General features: G+C 40.3%; 2 protein-coding genes across 2 annotated transcripts in view; one reads left to right on the top strand and one right to left on the bottom strand.

Annotated features, from left to right (window-relative positions):
• Nucleotides 1-13,000, top strand: part of PCCB (propionyl-CoA carboxylase subunit beta) — a 29,708-nt gene extending 16,708 nt beyond the window's left edge. The window contains exons 9-15 of the mRNA XM_067302197.1: nt 2,442-2,523; nt 4,609-4,732; nt 6,266-6,373; nt 10,155-10,255; nt 11,255-11,353; nt 11,590-11,683; nt 12,731-13,000. Of these exons, the coding sequence (XP_067158298.1) occupies nt 2,442-2,523; nt 4,609-4,732; nt 6,266-6,373; nt 10,155-10,255; nt 11,255-11,353; nt 11,590-11,683; nt 12,731-12,852 (730 nt within the window). The 3' untranslated portion in view covers nt 12,853-13,000. The remainder of the gene's footprint in view (nt 1-2,441; nt 2,524-4,608; nt 4,733-6,265; nt 6,374-10,154; nt 10,256-11,254; nt 11,354-11,589; nt 11,684-12,730) is intronic.
• Nucleotides 13,001-15,543: 2,543 nt separating this feature from the next.
• Nucleotides 15,544-17,882, bottom strand: part of STAG1 (STAG1 cohesin complex component) — a 154,349-nt gene continuing 152,010 nt past the window's right edge. The window contains exon 33 of the mRNA XM_067302030.1: nt 15,544-17,844. Coding sequence (XP_067158131.1) covers nt 17,821-17,844 — 24 coding nt within the window. The 3' untranslated portion in view covers nt 15,544-17,820. The remainder of the gene's footprint in view (nt 17,845-17,882) is intronic.

Raw genomic sequence — 17,882 nt, 5'->3', positions numbered from 1 at the left:
TCTGAATGGACTCCTTTTGCTTCAAAGTGATGTGGTTGATCCTTATCATTGCTCCAGTCAAAGCCCATCCTTCTGGAGTAATTTCTTTCTTATGGCATCATTTTCATGCCAGGAAAAATAGTCACCAGTAACGCAAATTAAATGCTTTATATATATATTTTTTCATTGTTAAGTCCAGAAGTGTTTTTTTGTTTTTTTTCCTCTCTCTGGGTAGGTTCTTTATGGTGTTGAAAAATATCAGGTTTGCTTGTTGATACTTCTGTTGGTTGGAGTTTTTGATTTCAATGACTTGGACTCTAAAAAGTTACAAGGCTCCTTATAGTACAAAGTTGTCTAATGGCAAATATGTCCTCTACCTTTGAAGAGTGTCTGGTTCATTGTATCTAGTTTATTGTGTGTTGTGATTTAACCTTCTGTCTCTCTGACTATAAAAAAAAAAAAATTATTTCTTCCAAAGCCCGAAGTTTCTGGAGGAGGTAAGTATTGATCCTTGGTAACCGAGGTACATTTTCATTTTTGTACTAAATGAAAACCAGTATTGATTTGGATGATGGTTCCTCAGGCTGTTGCAGTCTTCAAATGACTGCTTTGATGGTGAACAACAGATCCTTCCTGATAAATGAGATCTGTAAGAAATACAATTTCTGGCCTTTTAAATCCAGTGACGCCAATAACAAGTTCCAGATGTCCTTCATTTTATGTGATGATTTGAAGGAGATTTTCAAACTTACAATGTCCTGGGTAATGTGTTCATTTTGCTGGTTGTTATTCACTTCGATGCCTTATAATTTCCCTCAATATAGCGCTGTAAATTTATGGGAGCAGTAATTTGATGCTTCCATTTTCCTTATCTTTTGGGTTACCTGAGAATATAATCCATAAGTAATCAACAGAACTTAACACACAGTCATACTTACTTTACAGACAAGTAGAAGTTTTAGAAACTCTTGTAGGTTGGGGTTTAGTATGTTAAAATCAGCTGCTTTCATCCAATTAAGATTTCATTATATTGTTTTATGAAAATATTTGCATACAAGACTCCTTCAATCATGTGGAAAAAATACTTGAAGTGTTGCTGCCAGTTTTATTCTATAAATAAATATATCTGTTATTCTCTGGGCAAAGAGATGTGGCTGTCTATCCCCCTGTATGTGAGCACAGAGACAGCTGTGGGCTTTGCAGTATTACTTTCTGCCTGATTTTGAAAAACTGCAGATCATCTACTTCAGTTTTAAATTGGGTAGCTAGAGTCTTGCATTGACAAAGTTTTGGCTGTACTAAATCATGGCATCGTTAAAATAGTAGTTCAGTAAGAGCTCCACAAAAAGGCCATTTATAACATACATGCATCGGTATTTTTGTGGAGTAGTACAAATGTAATACCCTCCAAAGCCTCTTCAGTGATGACCCATAAAAATGGACATCCCTGCCCCCGGCCAGGGGCCTATGAAAGAGTCCAAAGACCCAGTGAATGCTGACGCTCATATGTCCTTAATGAAGCCAGTAGGACCTGATGATAGAGGTAACTGATAGCAGGAGTTGTAAACACGGAGGCAGCATTTTTGTTGAAATTTCAAGTGCCACACGAAGCGCATCGCTGTTGAGTAGAACAGACTAGTGGTAAAGAGTCTTTAAACACAACCGTTCAACTGAAGAAGCTAGGAGGGGTCACGTCTTTCCCACCCACGAATCTCGGCCTGTTTGGTGGCAGGAGAGACACAAATGGGAAGGTTTCTTACAGTTAAAGTTTCCTTAAATCACAGGTGTTCAACTTGGGGCCTGAGGGCCATGTAGAGGCAGGGAAAGCATCAGCGCTGTACGTGTGCAGCTCCTGAATTCTGCGCGCGCACCAGCGTCGGGTATGCGCCAGGCAACCTTGCTCTGCCATTGGGAGAGACCGTTTTGGCCATCCAGCTCGTGAGGGCTGTAGCCGCTGGATAAGCAGGCTGTCCTGCCTGTGCCACTTCCTGCTCTTCCGCCAAATCCTTTTCCCACCGCTCTACTGTGCCTACGTGCTTTGTCCGACACGTCTCCAGTGCCCCCTGCAGACCGCCATTTGTAGCGTTCACCCGCTCTCATATTCGGCACGTGTAATTTTAGGCCCTTCTAGTTGAAGAAGGGAAATGGTCTTTCTAGGAGATGATTTCATAGGCAGAGATGTCTCTAAAAGAGATGCCTCCTTCAGGAGGAGATCAGTCTGGCTCGCCTCCTTTGACCCCAGAAGGAGCTCAGAACAGCAGACACTTGAAGCGGGTTGAATTGTGCCCTCGGTGGCCTGAGGCACAACTGGCTAAGGTGAACAGGAGTGACTGTTGCTTTTCCCCGTATTTGAGAAGTAGCTTCATCGAAGTCTCAGACAGGTGGGATGGTAAGCCCAAGTGTTTTGTCTTGATGTTCATCTGGTCTGCAAATACTGTCACTTACACTTTTATTTTCTGCAGTAACCGTTTGGTTCCTGAGCTGGATACAGTTGTCCCAGTCGAATCTACTAAAGCCTATGATATGCTGGATATCATACACTCTGTAAGTCTGCTAGTTTGAGCACTGTTGAGAAAAATCTGAGTATTAAATAACTGTAAATAATGAAAATGAACCAATATAATGCCACCGAAGACTTTTTTTTCTTTTTCTTTTTCTTTTTTTTTTTTAAGTGCGCTTGTTTTCACAAGTTACTTTCTTTCCCCTGTGTTGTGGCCATGAAGCAAGGGACACCAAAACCTGCAAAAATAAGATATTAGCAGATGAAAGGAATCTTATGATTTGCTCTCAGGCTTCATCTTCTCATGCTCAATGCATAATAACTGATCAGATGGAAGATGCTCTAATTCAGTTTTCTCTTAGGGGTCAAAAAAATCCCCTTGTTAATACTGTCTTGAATTCTATCACTTTTTTTTTTTTATATAGAAGGCAATAAACTACAAAGAATACATTCACAGATCTATTCCTTTTCTATTTACTCTAAGATACAGTTTTGTACAAATTTGTTCCCCTGAATGAGGCAGATATCCTGAGGTGGTGGAAGGGAAGGGAGCATGTGTGTGTTCTTTTTTTTTTTTTTTTTTTTAATCTAAAAAACCCTATATTGTAATGTATAAATAACACGGATTTTATTAAAGCAGCTTAGGCAGTGCTGATAATTCCCTTGCCTAACTTTGAATACTTATTTTGTTTCAATTGTAACTACTTACCACATTTTAAAAGTTTGTGAGAAAATGGTTGTAAAACAAGTTTTATTATGTGAAACTGTTACGGCCCCCTGTAGAGCACCTTCAGAGTCTGAATCTGAACATCAGATTTCCAGCTGTTTCCTCTGCCACTCAGATGTTGAATGGGAGACGATGTAGGACTCCAAGATGGCTGCGGATGCTAGGAATTACTCCATTCCACAAACAGCGTGTACAAGCGGTGGTGGTGGTGGTGGTGGTGCTCAGCTCTGTTTGAAGGATCTTTCCAAATTTCTGCCTTTTACTATTTTATTTGATTGGCTCTCCCCACACACTCATTCTGCTAATACTTTTCAGTTTGCAGCTGGCTGCATTTAGCTTCATTTTAGAGAAGAAAGAAAAGCTCAGGATCTGTTTTTTGATCTGAGGATTTTTCTAGTCTGAAGTGCAGTATTATCTGTTCCAAGTCAAAAGGTGGGCTTTAAAAATTTTTAAGCAAATGGGAGGAAAAAAAACCTCCCACAGACTTTGAGAGGTAATAAGGAAGGAAATTAAACTATTTGAAACAGTACTTGCATGTTTTGCTACTTTTCATTTGCCTCGTTCTCAGCAATGACTGGCAAGCTGCAGCCTGCACAGGCAAAGTTGTCACAAACAGTTGACAGCAAGGAATTATAGTGGCAAACACCAGGCAACCATGTATAGGTGTCGCTACTGCTCCATGTATAATTATGGTCTCTTTTGAACATGTGAATTTTGATACTGCTTTATACACCAGTGGATGTCACTTTAGAGAACTTCAACCCTAGTGAGAAGTGCTGCTCCGAAGGATTCTCCGTTCCGCTTAGATACCTTTGACACAGTGTGTATTCCCTCTAGGGTGGATAAAGGGATTTCTCCATTCTCCTCTATCCTGTGCAACTTAGGAGATGTACACAGATCATCTGCCGCAACACAGCATGATATGTTGGTCTCTGTTAACAAAGTGCTCTGTATGTACAAAGAATTGCAAAATATATCGCATAATGGAAAGTTTCCAAGTTCCAAGAACTGTTATTTGTTTTTATCACTGGAAACTTTTCTTTTAAAAGTGTAGTCTGCTGGTATTTAAGTTGCAAGAAAGAAGTTATAACCACCTGATTTGAAGCTTTAATTCATTACAAGCTAGGAAATTTCTCTGTCTTGCTACAGAGAAAACATCATAAAGATTTTCTCTGCTGGAATGCTTAAGCGGCAGTTCTGATAGCAAATGCCACACTAGTTATTTCCTGAAATAAAGACTGCAAAGAAGAGTAACAGGTTTCTTTTCTCCTTTTATATTTTTTGAATTCTGCAAATTCTGAAACTTTAAAAAAATTTCTGATACGTGCATAGCTGCTTTGTGTTTGTCTGTGTTATGTATATATGGCCTCATAAGGGCTCTGCCTAACTCTTATTCTTGCAGATTGTCGATGAAAGGGAATTCTTTGAGATCATGCCTTTCTACGCCAGAAACATTGTTGTTGGATTTGCCAGGATGAATGGAAGAACGGTCGGGATAGTGGGCAACCAACCCAAAGTAGCATCAGGTTGGAGTTGGCTGTTGGACTGTGCTGTGAAACTTCTCCACAAATAGTGTTTGCGCCTCCTGACTGTTTGGTCTTGTCTTTTTTGGCACTCTTTGTAGGGCTGTCTGGCTATGAGGGTAACTGCTTATAGCTTAAAGTATAGCTTATACTTTTTATGGGCCTCCACTCACGCTCAGCGTTTTCCTACCACTTTCTTTCTGTCGAATCTCATTGTCCTGCAGCTGCACTGTGACTTAGAACAGTCCGTGATCTGTTGTAAAAATACCGGGAAAAAAGGTGAATTTCTGTATTAGCTCAGCAAGGTGGTTTGGCTCACCTGTAACTAAATGATTGCTGCATTCGGCACAAGAGAAGCGGTAGGAACATGTAACCAGGGTGGGCAGAAGACCACCGCTTGTCCTGGCAGCAGCCTGCAATTAATTGGATTAAGGATAATATGGAAACTGCATACTCACTGCCACAGCAATATGCACTAAAACGCCTAAAACACTTCTGTAGGGGGAGGTAACTTTTATTAGGCTGCTTGCTACAGCTAGAAAAATGCTAAGCTTTCAGGCATACCAGTGTGGGGCTCTTGACCTCAAATAACTTAGATATGACGGTACAAGCATGTAGCTATTGCTAAGATCACCCTTCATTTTATGACTGTTGAGGGATTTTGCTTTCTTGCTCTTTAGATAATTTCTGAAGCTGTTTACACTAATTGCGAGTTTCTGTTTTGCTCTAAGTTTTGTGCCTTTTTGTATGACAAATTAGTTTAGGAAAAATCAGATGACCCAGTATGCTGCATTTATTCTTTTGAGAATCTTGCCAAGATATGACTGTCAAACTCCTAGCGAGTCAGCAGGCTTTACTATTACTTTAGTCTTCATTTGATGTTTTTAATTTTAGCAAAGATTTTTGGTGTTTCAGATAGGTGCTCTTATATGCCTTTTGTATAGGCTTAATGTAGTAGAATGTAACAAAATGTTAAAAGGCACTGCAACAGAACAGAAACACTTCGCAGCATGTTTAGCAAAAATGCCGGTCTGTCTTAGTATATTAGTAGGAACATTGAGTTTTTTATGGAGAACTCTGTAGTGTTTCAGTCTGAACTGACCTGAAAAATATCGGTAAAGAGAAAGTTATAGAAAAATATCTTAAATTACATGATTATATTTTTAAATGCCGCTTTTTGAAACAAACTGTATTATCTGTACAGCAGTCACCACTAAAGGATGTTGAAATCTATAGATTATATTGCAGAAAAAAATGAGTGTTTTTTGACTGTATCTTGTACTCTAATCTTAGGGCTAAACCAGCAAAACTTCAGGGTAGATTTTCCCAACATTATCTACAGTGGGTTTTTTTTTTTTAAATGACTATCAATCACTTTTGTTAAAAAAAGTGATAGAAAATACTGGGTTTGGTTTGTTTGTTTTTAGAAGACAATACAGCTATAATACAGAATGTGATTTTTGATGTTGCTTTGAATTACTGCCATTAGAAGATCGTTGGAATTGTTAACGCCTAACCCTGTTTTCTTAACTTCAGGGTGCTTAGACATAAATTCGTCTGTGAAAGGAGCCCGCTTTGTTCGGTTCTGTGATGCTTTCAACATACCTCTGATTACTTTTGTGGATGTTCCTGGATTTTTACCAGGTATGCACTTATCTCACTTAGTTGGGAGGAGGGGTGGTTTAGTGGAGTAAAAGCATATTTTTAAAACCTACCTAAGAAAGAAGACTGTTTACTCTACTAGACCTAAATAAGCCAGATGATTGTGATCTCCGAGCACGCTGATAGCAGTAATCAAAGCTTTGTGGGATTTCAAAACATACATACATACACTGAAAAGAGGACCCATTCATGCAGTAAGTTACTGCTGAACTGTCTAGCTGGAGCCGGTGGGACGACCAGTTTGCCAGGGCTGAATGTGGGGATGAAGGTATGTCCCACTGTCTGGGCACAACTGCAAAGCTGTTAATTGTGGCCCATCCAGAAAAAAAAAGACTGCGTTCTCTCAAGCTACTGCCCTTGTCACAGATGAGATGGAAGTTGCACTGTTTTTATTATAAGGAAACTCCATGTCCCTTTCAGGACTAGCTGTTTTATTGACATGCTGCATTGCACTGGGATGGTGTGTGGGACCACGAGGTCCTGCAAAGACGGTGGCTTCATGAGATGCAGCGGAAGGCAATGCCACCTACAGTTTCTTAGCCCTCTGGGGAGAATTAGATGTGAGCAGGGAGGCCGCTGGTCAAAGCAGCTGTAGGCATGACAGCCACAGTTTAAAAACTGGGTAGTGCACTTGTTGCGAGCACCTTCAGGATATATTCCAAGCAAAATCTACTCATCGCTGGATATGCCAAAATAATAGAGGCTCAGATTGCTCTCCAAGCTTTGGTGCAGCAAGAGAAATTGCCTCTTCTGACAGCTTCGTCTACTGTACTTAATACCCTAATGTGTAAGAGGACGAGGTTTATGAAAAAGAGATGTCCTCGGTGGCTGCTGATCCAATCATACATGTCTGCTTCTCTCAGTTTCTTTGAAATTTCAGGTTAAGAGAACCTTCCTGTTCCCTCTTGCACCCTCTTCTTTCCCTCCTGCAGCAGACAGACCCTCCTATTCTGTTTTTCGGACAAAGCAGCGGGTTACTTCTCTTTGGCACTTCAGGGACCACTTTAGGAATCTAGATTTGAACAGTTATTCAAAAATCCAAGAACGAAGCTATTTGCATGTAGCCAATCAAAAGGGGTAAGTTAATATTACATAATCAAATGTCAGTAAAAAAAGTAGGTAAATAGGAGACGAATAAGATTGGCACTACAGAGAGAAAAATCTGAGGCTTCATAGTGATCCTAAGATGTTGTATTTTATGGAGTTTTAAAAGATTAGTATGTTATCATTAGACATTTCAGTTTAAATAATATATTCTGAGTGTGGTTGCCATTTTCTTTGCCTGTTCAGTAGAGAAGAATTTGTCACACTGGCTCACAGAGGTGTGCAAAACACCTAACAACATTAGCGACCAAATACCTTAAATAGCCCCCAAATTAAGAGGAGCACACAGAGATGACATTTAAGCCTTTCAGAACCTGAAGCTGGATAAAAAGAGAACCAGTTTGGGATTGAATCTATAGCCAAGACAGGAGTGTAAAATAGGTACTAATTGGCCATGGGTGAGGGTGTAAACAGTTCAAATAACAGCTGAATTGAGCTTACTCTTGAAGCATTTTAAGTGATGGGCTACTCTGTTCTACACCTGAATTAGAAACTAAGGCTATAACAACTATACTGCACAGACTGTGATTGCTTCCCAGTTTCTGGGTCTAGTTTGAGTATCTCAGCTGTCTTGGGATGAGACCTGGCTTTCCAATGTCTGCTGCCAGGAAGCAGCTTTTGTGGGCTTGACAAGTCTGGAGGGAAATACAAGAATCAAAAGTGAAATTGCAGTTGAGAACAGACATTTTTAAGCATAGGCATAAATTACTAGACACTCAAATTTCACTTGAGTGAAAAAATTAAAGTCAAGCCACCAAATAGATTACCAAATTAAAAAAAAAAAAAAACCCAAACCTCACAAAAGAATCTTTTACTTAAAATCTTAAGTTTTCCATTAAAAAGATTCCAGATTCCTGTAAGATGTTATCCCAGGTGCTGAAAGAAAATAATAATGTCATAGGTTGATTAAACTGCGAGGAAGTAATTGTCGAGTTATTTACAGTGATTTGAAGTTCAGAAATCCTAGAAACAAAGTACAAGTGACTGCTGTTTCCAAGTGCCAGTCCTCATGCATGGTTCATGCAGTGCATGCATGCCCTACTGCTCGCACCGGGAAGATTTTCCCATCATGGCAGACAGGTAAGTAAGTGTACCGAGGCACTGTCCCCTCGTGTGTGATGCGGGGTGCACAAGGGAGAGCAATACCCAGTAGCCTTTGGCTGCCTCTTGGTTTTTTTTTGGTAATGATGTAGCAGTCTTTCTTTCTTGCTACATATGCAGTTTTATTTTGGTGTCTTCAGATTCTGTAAAAGGCTTTTCCAAAGTTACTTATCAAATCATAACTCTTCTTGTGATAGTCATGGTCCCTCAACTAGCTGTCACAGTTTGTGCTTTTAGTGCTCAGAACAGAATTTTCAGGTCTTCTGAACACTGTGCTGTCAAGAGTGAAAATAGTTGCTGCAGGACTTCTTCCTCAGAAAGGGCACAGAGTTAGTTTTGGGGAGGAAGAGATTAAGATTTGAGACTATGAGAGAAGTCTTCTCAAAGGTGAGTTAAGTCTTCTCAAAAGTTGAGGTCATGCACAGTGCAGGAGGCTTTTTTTCTCCCAACTTGCTTTAATAGAAAGCAATCAAGGTTATCTTTGAAGCTCTGACTGAAGCAAGATCTTCAAGCTAGTTTTGTCATTGTTTTAGCTATTTTCATTTTTGCATCTAATTATCTCAGTTTTTGCCCATCATTGTATATTCGTGTTTGGGAATCTTGTGCATTTTTGCTTTTCTATCTTGTTAGACCTTTTGGTTTGACCCTTTCCTGCTGTGATTCCTGTAGTGTAGGCAAATGTGGGCAGCAGCACCAGTTCTTTCCATCTCTTATGCCTCTCAATTAGGAATTTGAACCTGGTTACCGCACTAGCTTTGGCAAAGCCAATAGTGATTCTGTACTACCTAGCACCACATATATAACTGTAACCAAGAAAGTCCAAGATAGGTTCTTTTGTTTGGTTGGGTTTTTATGGCACTGTTTTGTTGGAACGGGGCCTTGACAAAAATCTACAGTTGCTGAATACTCTCATCATACCATCAGAGAAGCCATGATCCCAAGACTGTCAGCCATGCCTGTAGCTGGGACAAAACTTTATAGAACATCCTATAAAATGGATGACTTGTATTCATGTTTGCTGGACATCATCATTCTCCAGAGCTAGTTGCTGTGAGAATCCTTACAGTGGAACTTATGCTCTGTCTTTTAAAGTCCATTATCTTGGGCTTGCTTTTAGGAAGAATAGCCTATTTTTTTTTGGTATGGTAGCCAAGCTGCCTTTTAATTTGGTCTAGAAAAAAAGTTCTTTGAAAGAGTGTGGATTTCTGGAGAAGTCAATCTAGGCTGCATTTTTCTTTGCTAGTCACATTTGGAGTCTTGAAAATTATGTAACTGTAGTTTGTTCTTAGGAAGATACCATCAGGTGAGTGTTACAGTCCTGTGACCTTATATACAAAGAAAGAGACTTTTACTTTATGCTGCTTTTGGTGATATATTCTTTTCATACAGCTGTTCAGCATCATATGGAGAATACTGCCTGGATGTTAATGGCTCCTAGATATTAACATGGTTCTGGTTGTTGTTAGTGTTGCCACTGGTAGTGGATGATGACAGTTGCCTAACTGGATTTTTTTTTGTAAAGTTCCTAGAGTGAAAAAATTATTTCTGTTACTTGTAGGTACCTCTCAAGAGTACGGTGGAATTATACGTCATGGTGCAAAGCTACTCTTTGCCTTTGCAGAAGCAACTGTGCCTAAAATTACTATCATCACCAGAAAGGTAAGTTGGCATAATTCCAGAGTGTTATTTTAGAGTTCCTGTTTTCACTTGCAGCAATTTTAGTTACATGAATCTTTGTCCTTCTGTCTCCCCCTTCTGTTTTCTCTCGCTGTCACATCTCTATTTGTCCCATCTGATAGTACCTCTTTCTCTCAAGTTACAAGAGCCATTTCTATTCTCAGAATATTACTACAGTTCCTTTGTTCCTTTTGTCTCCGTACTCCTCTGAAATACCATGTTTCTGCTCTTTGCTTTCACCCTTGAACACCCTTCAGTCAAGTATTTGTCTTCTGTCACCCAGCTTGTCTCACTGAGGACATGTCATCTGCACAGATGCAGTCTCTGCGATCCTCTTTCTATATTCGTGCCATTTCGGTCTCCTTCAAAAGCAGTGCTGATTGTATCTTTCTTCTGCTTTGTCTGCAGCTTTAATGCTCGTGCGGTTTCTCTTCTTCCATATGCTTCTCCTATACTGTCCTTAATTTGCGTCCTTTCTCTTTTTCTATAAGGTACCTGACACTATGCTGCCATAAGTCTGGGGACCCCCTGGGTCCAAAAAGGCTTAGCTAAACATCTCTCTGCTTTTTCTGTGCTGGCCAGTCCCTCCTACTTTTTTTCCCCGATAGGTTTCTGACTCAGCATGCTCTTTTGGGGCTCTAGTTTAAGTGATCTAGTCTTAGGAGGTTGGTGTAGTGTTGTTTTTATAATTCCTAATTATTTTGAGCAGAGAAGTGGAAATGCCTTGAACATGTGTGTTTGCAAAAGCCGAGAATATAGTACTGGTGTGTCAGTTGTGCTGACCCAACCACAGCCTGCTTGTAGGGCTGAGTGAGCAAGGATCCAGCTCTTGGGGTCAGCAAAATGGAGACACTCGTGTTTTCTTACAGGTAAAAATTTAGCCCCGCTTGCTTGTCTCTGGAATGGGAAAAGCTGCCAGAGGAATAGAGGCTGTTGCTGCTATGAGGTCCCTTCACACTAATCCTGTGTTTTGTGTTTCAGGCCTATGGGGGTGCCTATGATGTGATGAGCTCAAAGCATTTACGAGGAGATGCAAACTACGCCTGGCCTACCGCAGAGGTGGCAGTGATGGGCGCAAAGGTAAAGCCGGGCTGACCCTCGCACTGGTGTGCAACCACCCTCACTGTCTCTGCGGTAGTGCAGAGGCAGCCTAACAAGACAAAGACAACCAGTATTTTCCTCTAAAGGAACTTACCTGAATGCACGTGTTAGTATACTGCGGTGGGCGGAAGGGAGCAGGTAAATCAGATAGATAGCTTTCCTCTCTATGGCCTGAATAACTAGCACTCACCTTTAGGCTATGTTTGTCTTTCTAGGGTGCTGTCCAGATCATTTTCAGAGGAAAAGAGATGGACGCGGAGGCAGAATATGTGGATAAGTTTGCAAACCCCTTTCCCGCAGCCATGAGAGGTATGGTTATCTGGCACATTGTGTCCCCTTTTTGAGTTTGCCATTGCACATAGGTACATTTGTAGCTGCTGAGTAGACCTTTTGCTGGTGGATAGGGAATTTAGGCAAGGCACGAGTGAGAAAGGTGGCATAACTTGTGCACATGAAGGAAAATGCATCTAGCCACATAACAACTATGAAATGCTTCAGATGGCAAGGGAATGGAGAGATGTAGGGACTTCACTGAAAAGCATATTTTCAATTTTGTAGACATTAGAAGCTTCTCAAAAGTCAGACCTTTCCTTAAAATTACAGGTGCTTTGACAATCTACTTGACAGTTCCAGGTGCAGACCAGTGACCTTCAAAAAGGGTCGGAGTCTGTTTCAGTTCAGTAATGTGCCACAGGACTCCTCGGAGTGATTATTTCCATTGTTTTTAAAGGGGTTTTATTTCTAGATTTAAAATGTAATTGTGCTCCACAAAGCAGTTCTGTAGACTTTGTAATCCGCTCTCTACACATTTCCGGTTATGATGGCTTACTCTATTGATTGTTTTCGTACTACTTCATTTAAATCCTGTTAATAGTGCCACAGAGCTGGGAAGACTTAGTCAAGCTGTTTTCCACCACAGCTGATACATACAGTATTGCTCCTTCCAGTTTTGCAGAAGACCATTACTGCTGTTTGAGGCAGAATAAAACAGACTCCTGCAAATGCAAGGTTAAAGGTTCAGAGTTGTTGGTTAGAAGAGAAATCCTTTAAATCAAACTAACAGATTGGAGGAGACAGTATGGCTAAAACTTTGCAGTAGCAGGTGCAGTACTCAGTGAGTAAAGCCCCCTTTAAATTTCTTTGCTTGTTAACTTTTGCATTTAAAAAAAAAAAAATTAATTAAAAACTATTGAAATAAATAGTAATATTTCCTCTTCATGCTATTTTAAAGACTTTACTCAAGCTAACTTGTGAACCATATTCGGAGTGTTGTTTTGATTTTTGCTCACTGCAATCACAACCTCGATACAGAAGGTTGAGAGGCAAACTCTTTATATGTGGTTGCTTTTTCTACAGGTTTTGTTGATGATATCATCCAACCTTCAACCACCCGCATGCGCATCTGCCATGACCTAGATGTGCTGGCTAGTAAAGTACAGTCCAATCCCTGGAAGAAACATGCTAATATTCCACTCTGAGAGTGAGAAGGGACTTGGCCATGCTGCAAGATGTGGCAGTGTTCTGCATACTCTCTAAGTGGAGTTCTACTTTGCAGTAGAAATATTTCTTTTCATTTTGATTTTGCTAATGATCATCAATAAATCATAGTACGTTTATCTCATTTAATCTGGGATCATATCAATTCATCTTTATAAACAACACAACTGGCAATGCCTGCTGCAGTGGAGCCGTTACTAATTGCTCAAGTTCAAATGCTCCCTTGACGTGCTTTGTTCTGTTGGCCTGGAAGGTGGCTCAGACAGACACGCAGGGCTGCAGTGACTTCTCACCGCTGAAGGGATCAGACCTTTGTGAGTTAAAATCTAGCCCTAGACCCACTTTGGAGTCTGGCTCCACTTCCTGCACCGCAGGACCACAGCCTCAACATGAGAAAAATGTTGGGCTTAAATTTTGGTGCACTGGGATCTGAGCTTTGCAGATCTCGGACTAATCTGTTCTTTTCTTCTGCTAAACTCTTCTGAGTTGCAACTTTTACATGATGGTTGAAGCAACACTGGCTCTCAGGTTGGTATCAAGTTCCCTCCAGGCTACAGGCATGGGAGGTACAGAGAAGATGGAGCCAGGCTCCTCTTGAAGGACAACAGGCAACGCGCCCAACTCAGAAGAAGGTCAGTTCTGACGTGATGTCAAAATGCTTCTCCCTGACTGTGGTGCACCCAAGGAACTTGGAAGTTAGCCCTCCTTTCAGCTGGGGGTTGGAATAGAAACCACCAGAGGTCCTTTCCAACCTAAATTTTTTCTATGATTCTTTAATTGTTCCTTGCAAGGAACAATTAGAGTAGATGTTACCACTGATCAGCCCCAGTCCCTGTGCTCACTCTGCTCATTACAAGCTGCATTTTAACTACAGCCTCAGAAGCCAGTGAGTAATGGCTACCATCACGTTTAGCACTACTGCAAACAACTACCAAACAAGTGAAGTCCTGTAATGACCTGTCTGTTTTGAGTACCTCAGTAATTAATGGCACTATGTTATAAGACAGAGAACTACCATACCTGCATACCACAGCTGCTTCTGTCCACTCCCCAAGCATGTGTCTGAAGTGGAAGAAAAAGAGAAGATGGGAGCTTCCAGGTAACACTTCTTCCCAGGTAGGTGCAGCTGGGGCACTAGTGACTACAGCCACAGAGCCTGGAGACTGTACCCACAAAAAAGAAGAAGGAGGGAAAAAAAAAAGCAACAACTAAAAATCATCTGCAAAGCAGCGCAGGAGGAGTGTTTCAAATCTGAGTCACAGCACCACAGGTTTCTGTGATAACTAGAGGCAGTGGATTCAGGTTACAGATAAACAGTCTGTCCTAGCTGCAAACACGTTTAAGGTAGCTGTATGAACGGTCCTGGTTGCATCTCAGCAGACAAACTCTCTGAGCATGGATGCCTGCACCCACTGCCCCAGGGACCAGAGAACATGCTGCAACAACAAGGCAAGGTAAACTGAAATGTAATTATGTTGGAGGGTCGTTGCCACGTAGGAAGTTCTTAGTTAATTGTGACAAAAAGCGTAGTTTAAGTCCTCAAGAAGGACCATGGTGATTTTCAAGAGTAGTTTTGTGGCTGAGGGGCAGGCCCCCAACTTGTGAGGCGAAAGTTTTCAGAAAAGAGTTACACACATACATAGGTTCTTCAGCCTGACCAGAGTCAGAAAGCGACACTCACTGGGAACCCCAACTGCCACGTCACAAAGAAAAAGTACAACCTTTCTTAATGGTTTCCTAACCTCAGTAGTTACAGACTTCATCCTCTCTTCTGTCCCTTGCCAGCACGAGAGCTTGGCTTTTATATCCTGTTGACTTCCAAGCACTCAGCCGCTCTACCACCTGGAAGGCTGCTCTGGCCGCACTGCTCAGGCTTCTTTTGAATTCCAGTCACCTGCAGAAACAATAGATTTAGAATAAAAATCCTTTCAACAAACAGCACTACCTGAACTGAAAATTAGAAGCTACTTCTTGTGGTCCATTTTGCATTAAGGGTTGGGCATAACTTACAAGCGGTTGGAGATACAACATTCAGCCTCTGTGTCTCAGGAGTAGACCTAGAGTGCAGTTCAGTCCTTGAATCCTATCCCAGTTCCTCACCTGCTGGATCTTGTTGCTTTTTCTGTATCAGATGATTTTCTTTAGGAAGCAGGCCTAGATGATAAATAAGTCAAATTTCTCTAGTGCTTCAGAGGTGAACTCATTCGTGGGTTGGACAAAAATACTACAACTTTTTCTCAGACAGAGAAATAACAAAAGGATGTTTAGTTTGGTGAAGCTGTAAAACTTCATTTAGCCCAGCTGGACTGGACCCAGCTTTACAGTACAGCAAAGAACGAACAAACACTGCAATTTTTCAGCAATGCAAATCTCCCAACTTGTGTTATGACTTTCCAGATTTACAGCAAGCTCACAATAAAATGCCCCAGGCCAACCAAAACCAAAACCACCCTGCAGTGGCAGGGTGGGAGGGAAAAAGAACAGATATGGTTTTCCTTTGCTTTAAGGCTGAATGTGTGAGAGAGCTATAAGAAATCTTGTGAAGCCTGGACTATGTGAGAACTACCTTTCCGTATGTCCTTTGGATACTACTGAATGGGATGACAAGATGTGATGGCCCAAACCAATAATTTAAAAGGATGTTATAGTGAAGAGGGTGCTCATCATACTCATGATTTTGAATAGTTTATTAAATGAAAGGTGAAGCATCAGTTTTAAATTGTACAAAAGGAAAAAAAAAAAACCTCATATTGTAAATGTACAATTTACAGAATTACTAGCAAAACCAATCAAGGAGACACTCATAATACAAAAAACCTATTGACTGCAAACTGAACTGGAAACCCATTGCAGGTACCGTGATAATAAATGTTTGTTATACAGTATTCTACAATGTTAAATTAGGAATCAGTTTTCCACACAGAGGACTGTGAAGCACAAGGTTTGTCTGAGACTCTGACTCAAACCGGGCAGCATTTATTATGCTCCCATGCTCACAGAAATACCGTACTGACCGTTTAATGCAGCCATTCCTCCCCACCCCTGATCCCTTTGGGGCGGACAGGAGCGGAAGGGCTGTGACCTGTTACAAAGCAATGTTCCAGCTACTTTTCAGGCTTTATACCTTACCCAACCGACATCATCGAAGGAATGGCTGAATTATGCAGTCAAACATTTTTGGCAACCATGTCTGTCTGAGAACTGCACATGTTGTAAGAAACAAACCTCAGCTGAGTGAAATGCTGATCTGTTTTTAAAATCAGATTCTTTTCCCTCCCAGCAAGTAAGCACTGGGTATTAATGTTGTTTTGTTTTTAAATAAGCTTGTAAAAGGGAGGAAAAAAAAAAAAAAGGCTCCATGATTATTTTGCAGTTGCTAAAAAAGCACCTCTAAAACTGCTGTGCTCCAAGTGGGTCAATCCGCTTTGTATCTCAAATGCTAATATTAGAATGCAGAAAGGAAGATTAACATTTTGGGGCTGATTTCTTAGAGATACTAGAGTCAGTGCAAGTCGTGGATGGCCAGCACCTCTGATAGCAGGCCAGTTTTAACTACAGTAGCAGCTACTAGGCAGAGTCATAAAATTGAAGCATAATGAAATTCCAAATTATTGAAGACATTGAAAAAAATCTCTTATTACAATGAATTAGCTGAGAATGTTTGGGGTTTTCTGTTTTTTTGATGTTTTTTACTTTTTTGAAAAATCATATTTTTTTCAAAGAATTACTCTTAATATGCACAGTTAACACTGAAAATGTAGCTGTATTCCATTGTAAGCTTAAGAACTTCACCATCTAAGCACAAATTTCTATGCAGCACATACAGTACTTCTAACTGGCAAAATTAATTTACAAAAATAGCGCAAAAGGGTATTTACGGCATGGAAAGTAGACTTTTTTTTTATGGTACAGTTAAAATTGCTTTTAGTATGCTAAAGTGATTCCTTTCCCCCACCCTTGAATTATTTGTTTTAATAGGAAAGTTGCTGTTTATGTACCTTGGGTTGGCAGGGCTTGAAGTAGGTAGTAAAAACAGCAAAGTGATTACTTGAGAACCATTTGTGTGTTTTACTGAGAATACTTTATTTGCTGGTATAAGTTGCTAAAAATGCACAGAGCAAGTACCAATAGAAAATTTACTGTTTTTGTGTCCCCATGTGCTATATAAAATGAATGTTACACAGCATCTGTTGGAAAAGTGGCTTCATGGACATCTCTTACTTTATGTCCCATTATAAATAAAAATAAATCTTCTCAAGAGTATAAAATCTGGGTTTATCATATCAGAATCTGAAATTTTTTGGCAGAGATGCACGTCATTAGAATTCTAACCTCTTCTATAAGAGTGTTCTTCTCAATGCCTATGAGAGGATATAAGCGTACCATAATGTTAATCAAATCCAGTGTGTTCAAAAACACTTTTCTGTAGCCAGAATGACCTGCTTATAGCATCATTGCTAGTCAATGGCTGATAGGCATAGGTTTAATAAAAATGGCTAGCATTTAAAACATAAAAAGGCAAATGTTAAAACTGTTTTAAATTGTACAGCAGAAAAATAAAGTTAAAAAGTTCTGTTTTCACTCAATGTTGTTTTCAGAAAACATATGTAGAACAGTGTTTATTTTGACAGCTGTCTTAACAATTTAAAACTTCCTCCTCATCCAGGAAAAAAAAAAAAAAAAAATCTGTATTAGGACAGTCAAGAACAGGGATACAAATGATTTTCTAGGTCAGCCTTTCTGAGGTGACGGATTGGCCAACATTCCTTTGTGTCATTAAGAAGTTCCTCTTCTTTCTCGCACTACAAAAAGGGATTGACCTTAATCATTTGGATAAAAATCAAACCGTATCACATCAAAAATGTGGTTTTCATACAAGCTATCACAGTATATAGGCCTCTAGCTCTAAACAATAGAGTTCCAAATTTGTAAAATGTCTTCACCAGACTTCAGAACATAGGCATTCCAAATCCCTAGAAAAATGATTTAAAAGACAGTGATTAATTAGGCG

The sequence above is a fragment of the Apteryx mantelli genome, chromosome 9 (genome assembly GCF_036417845.1).
Source record: "Apteryx mantelli isolate bAptMan1 chromosome 9, bAptMan1.hap1, whole genome shotgun sequence".
Classification (NCBI taxonomy): Eukaryota; Metazoa; Chordata; class Aves; order Apterygiformes; family Apterygidae; genus Apteryx; species Apteryx mantelli.
Note: the sequence above shows the minus strand (reverse complement) of the source record. Positions and strands in the feature narration are given on the sequence as shown.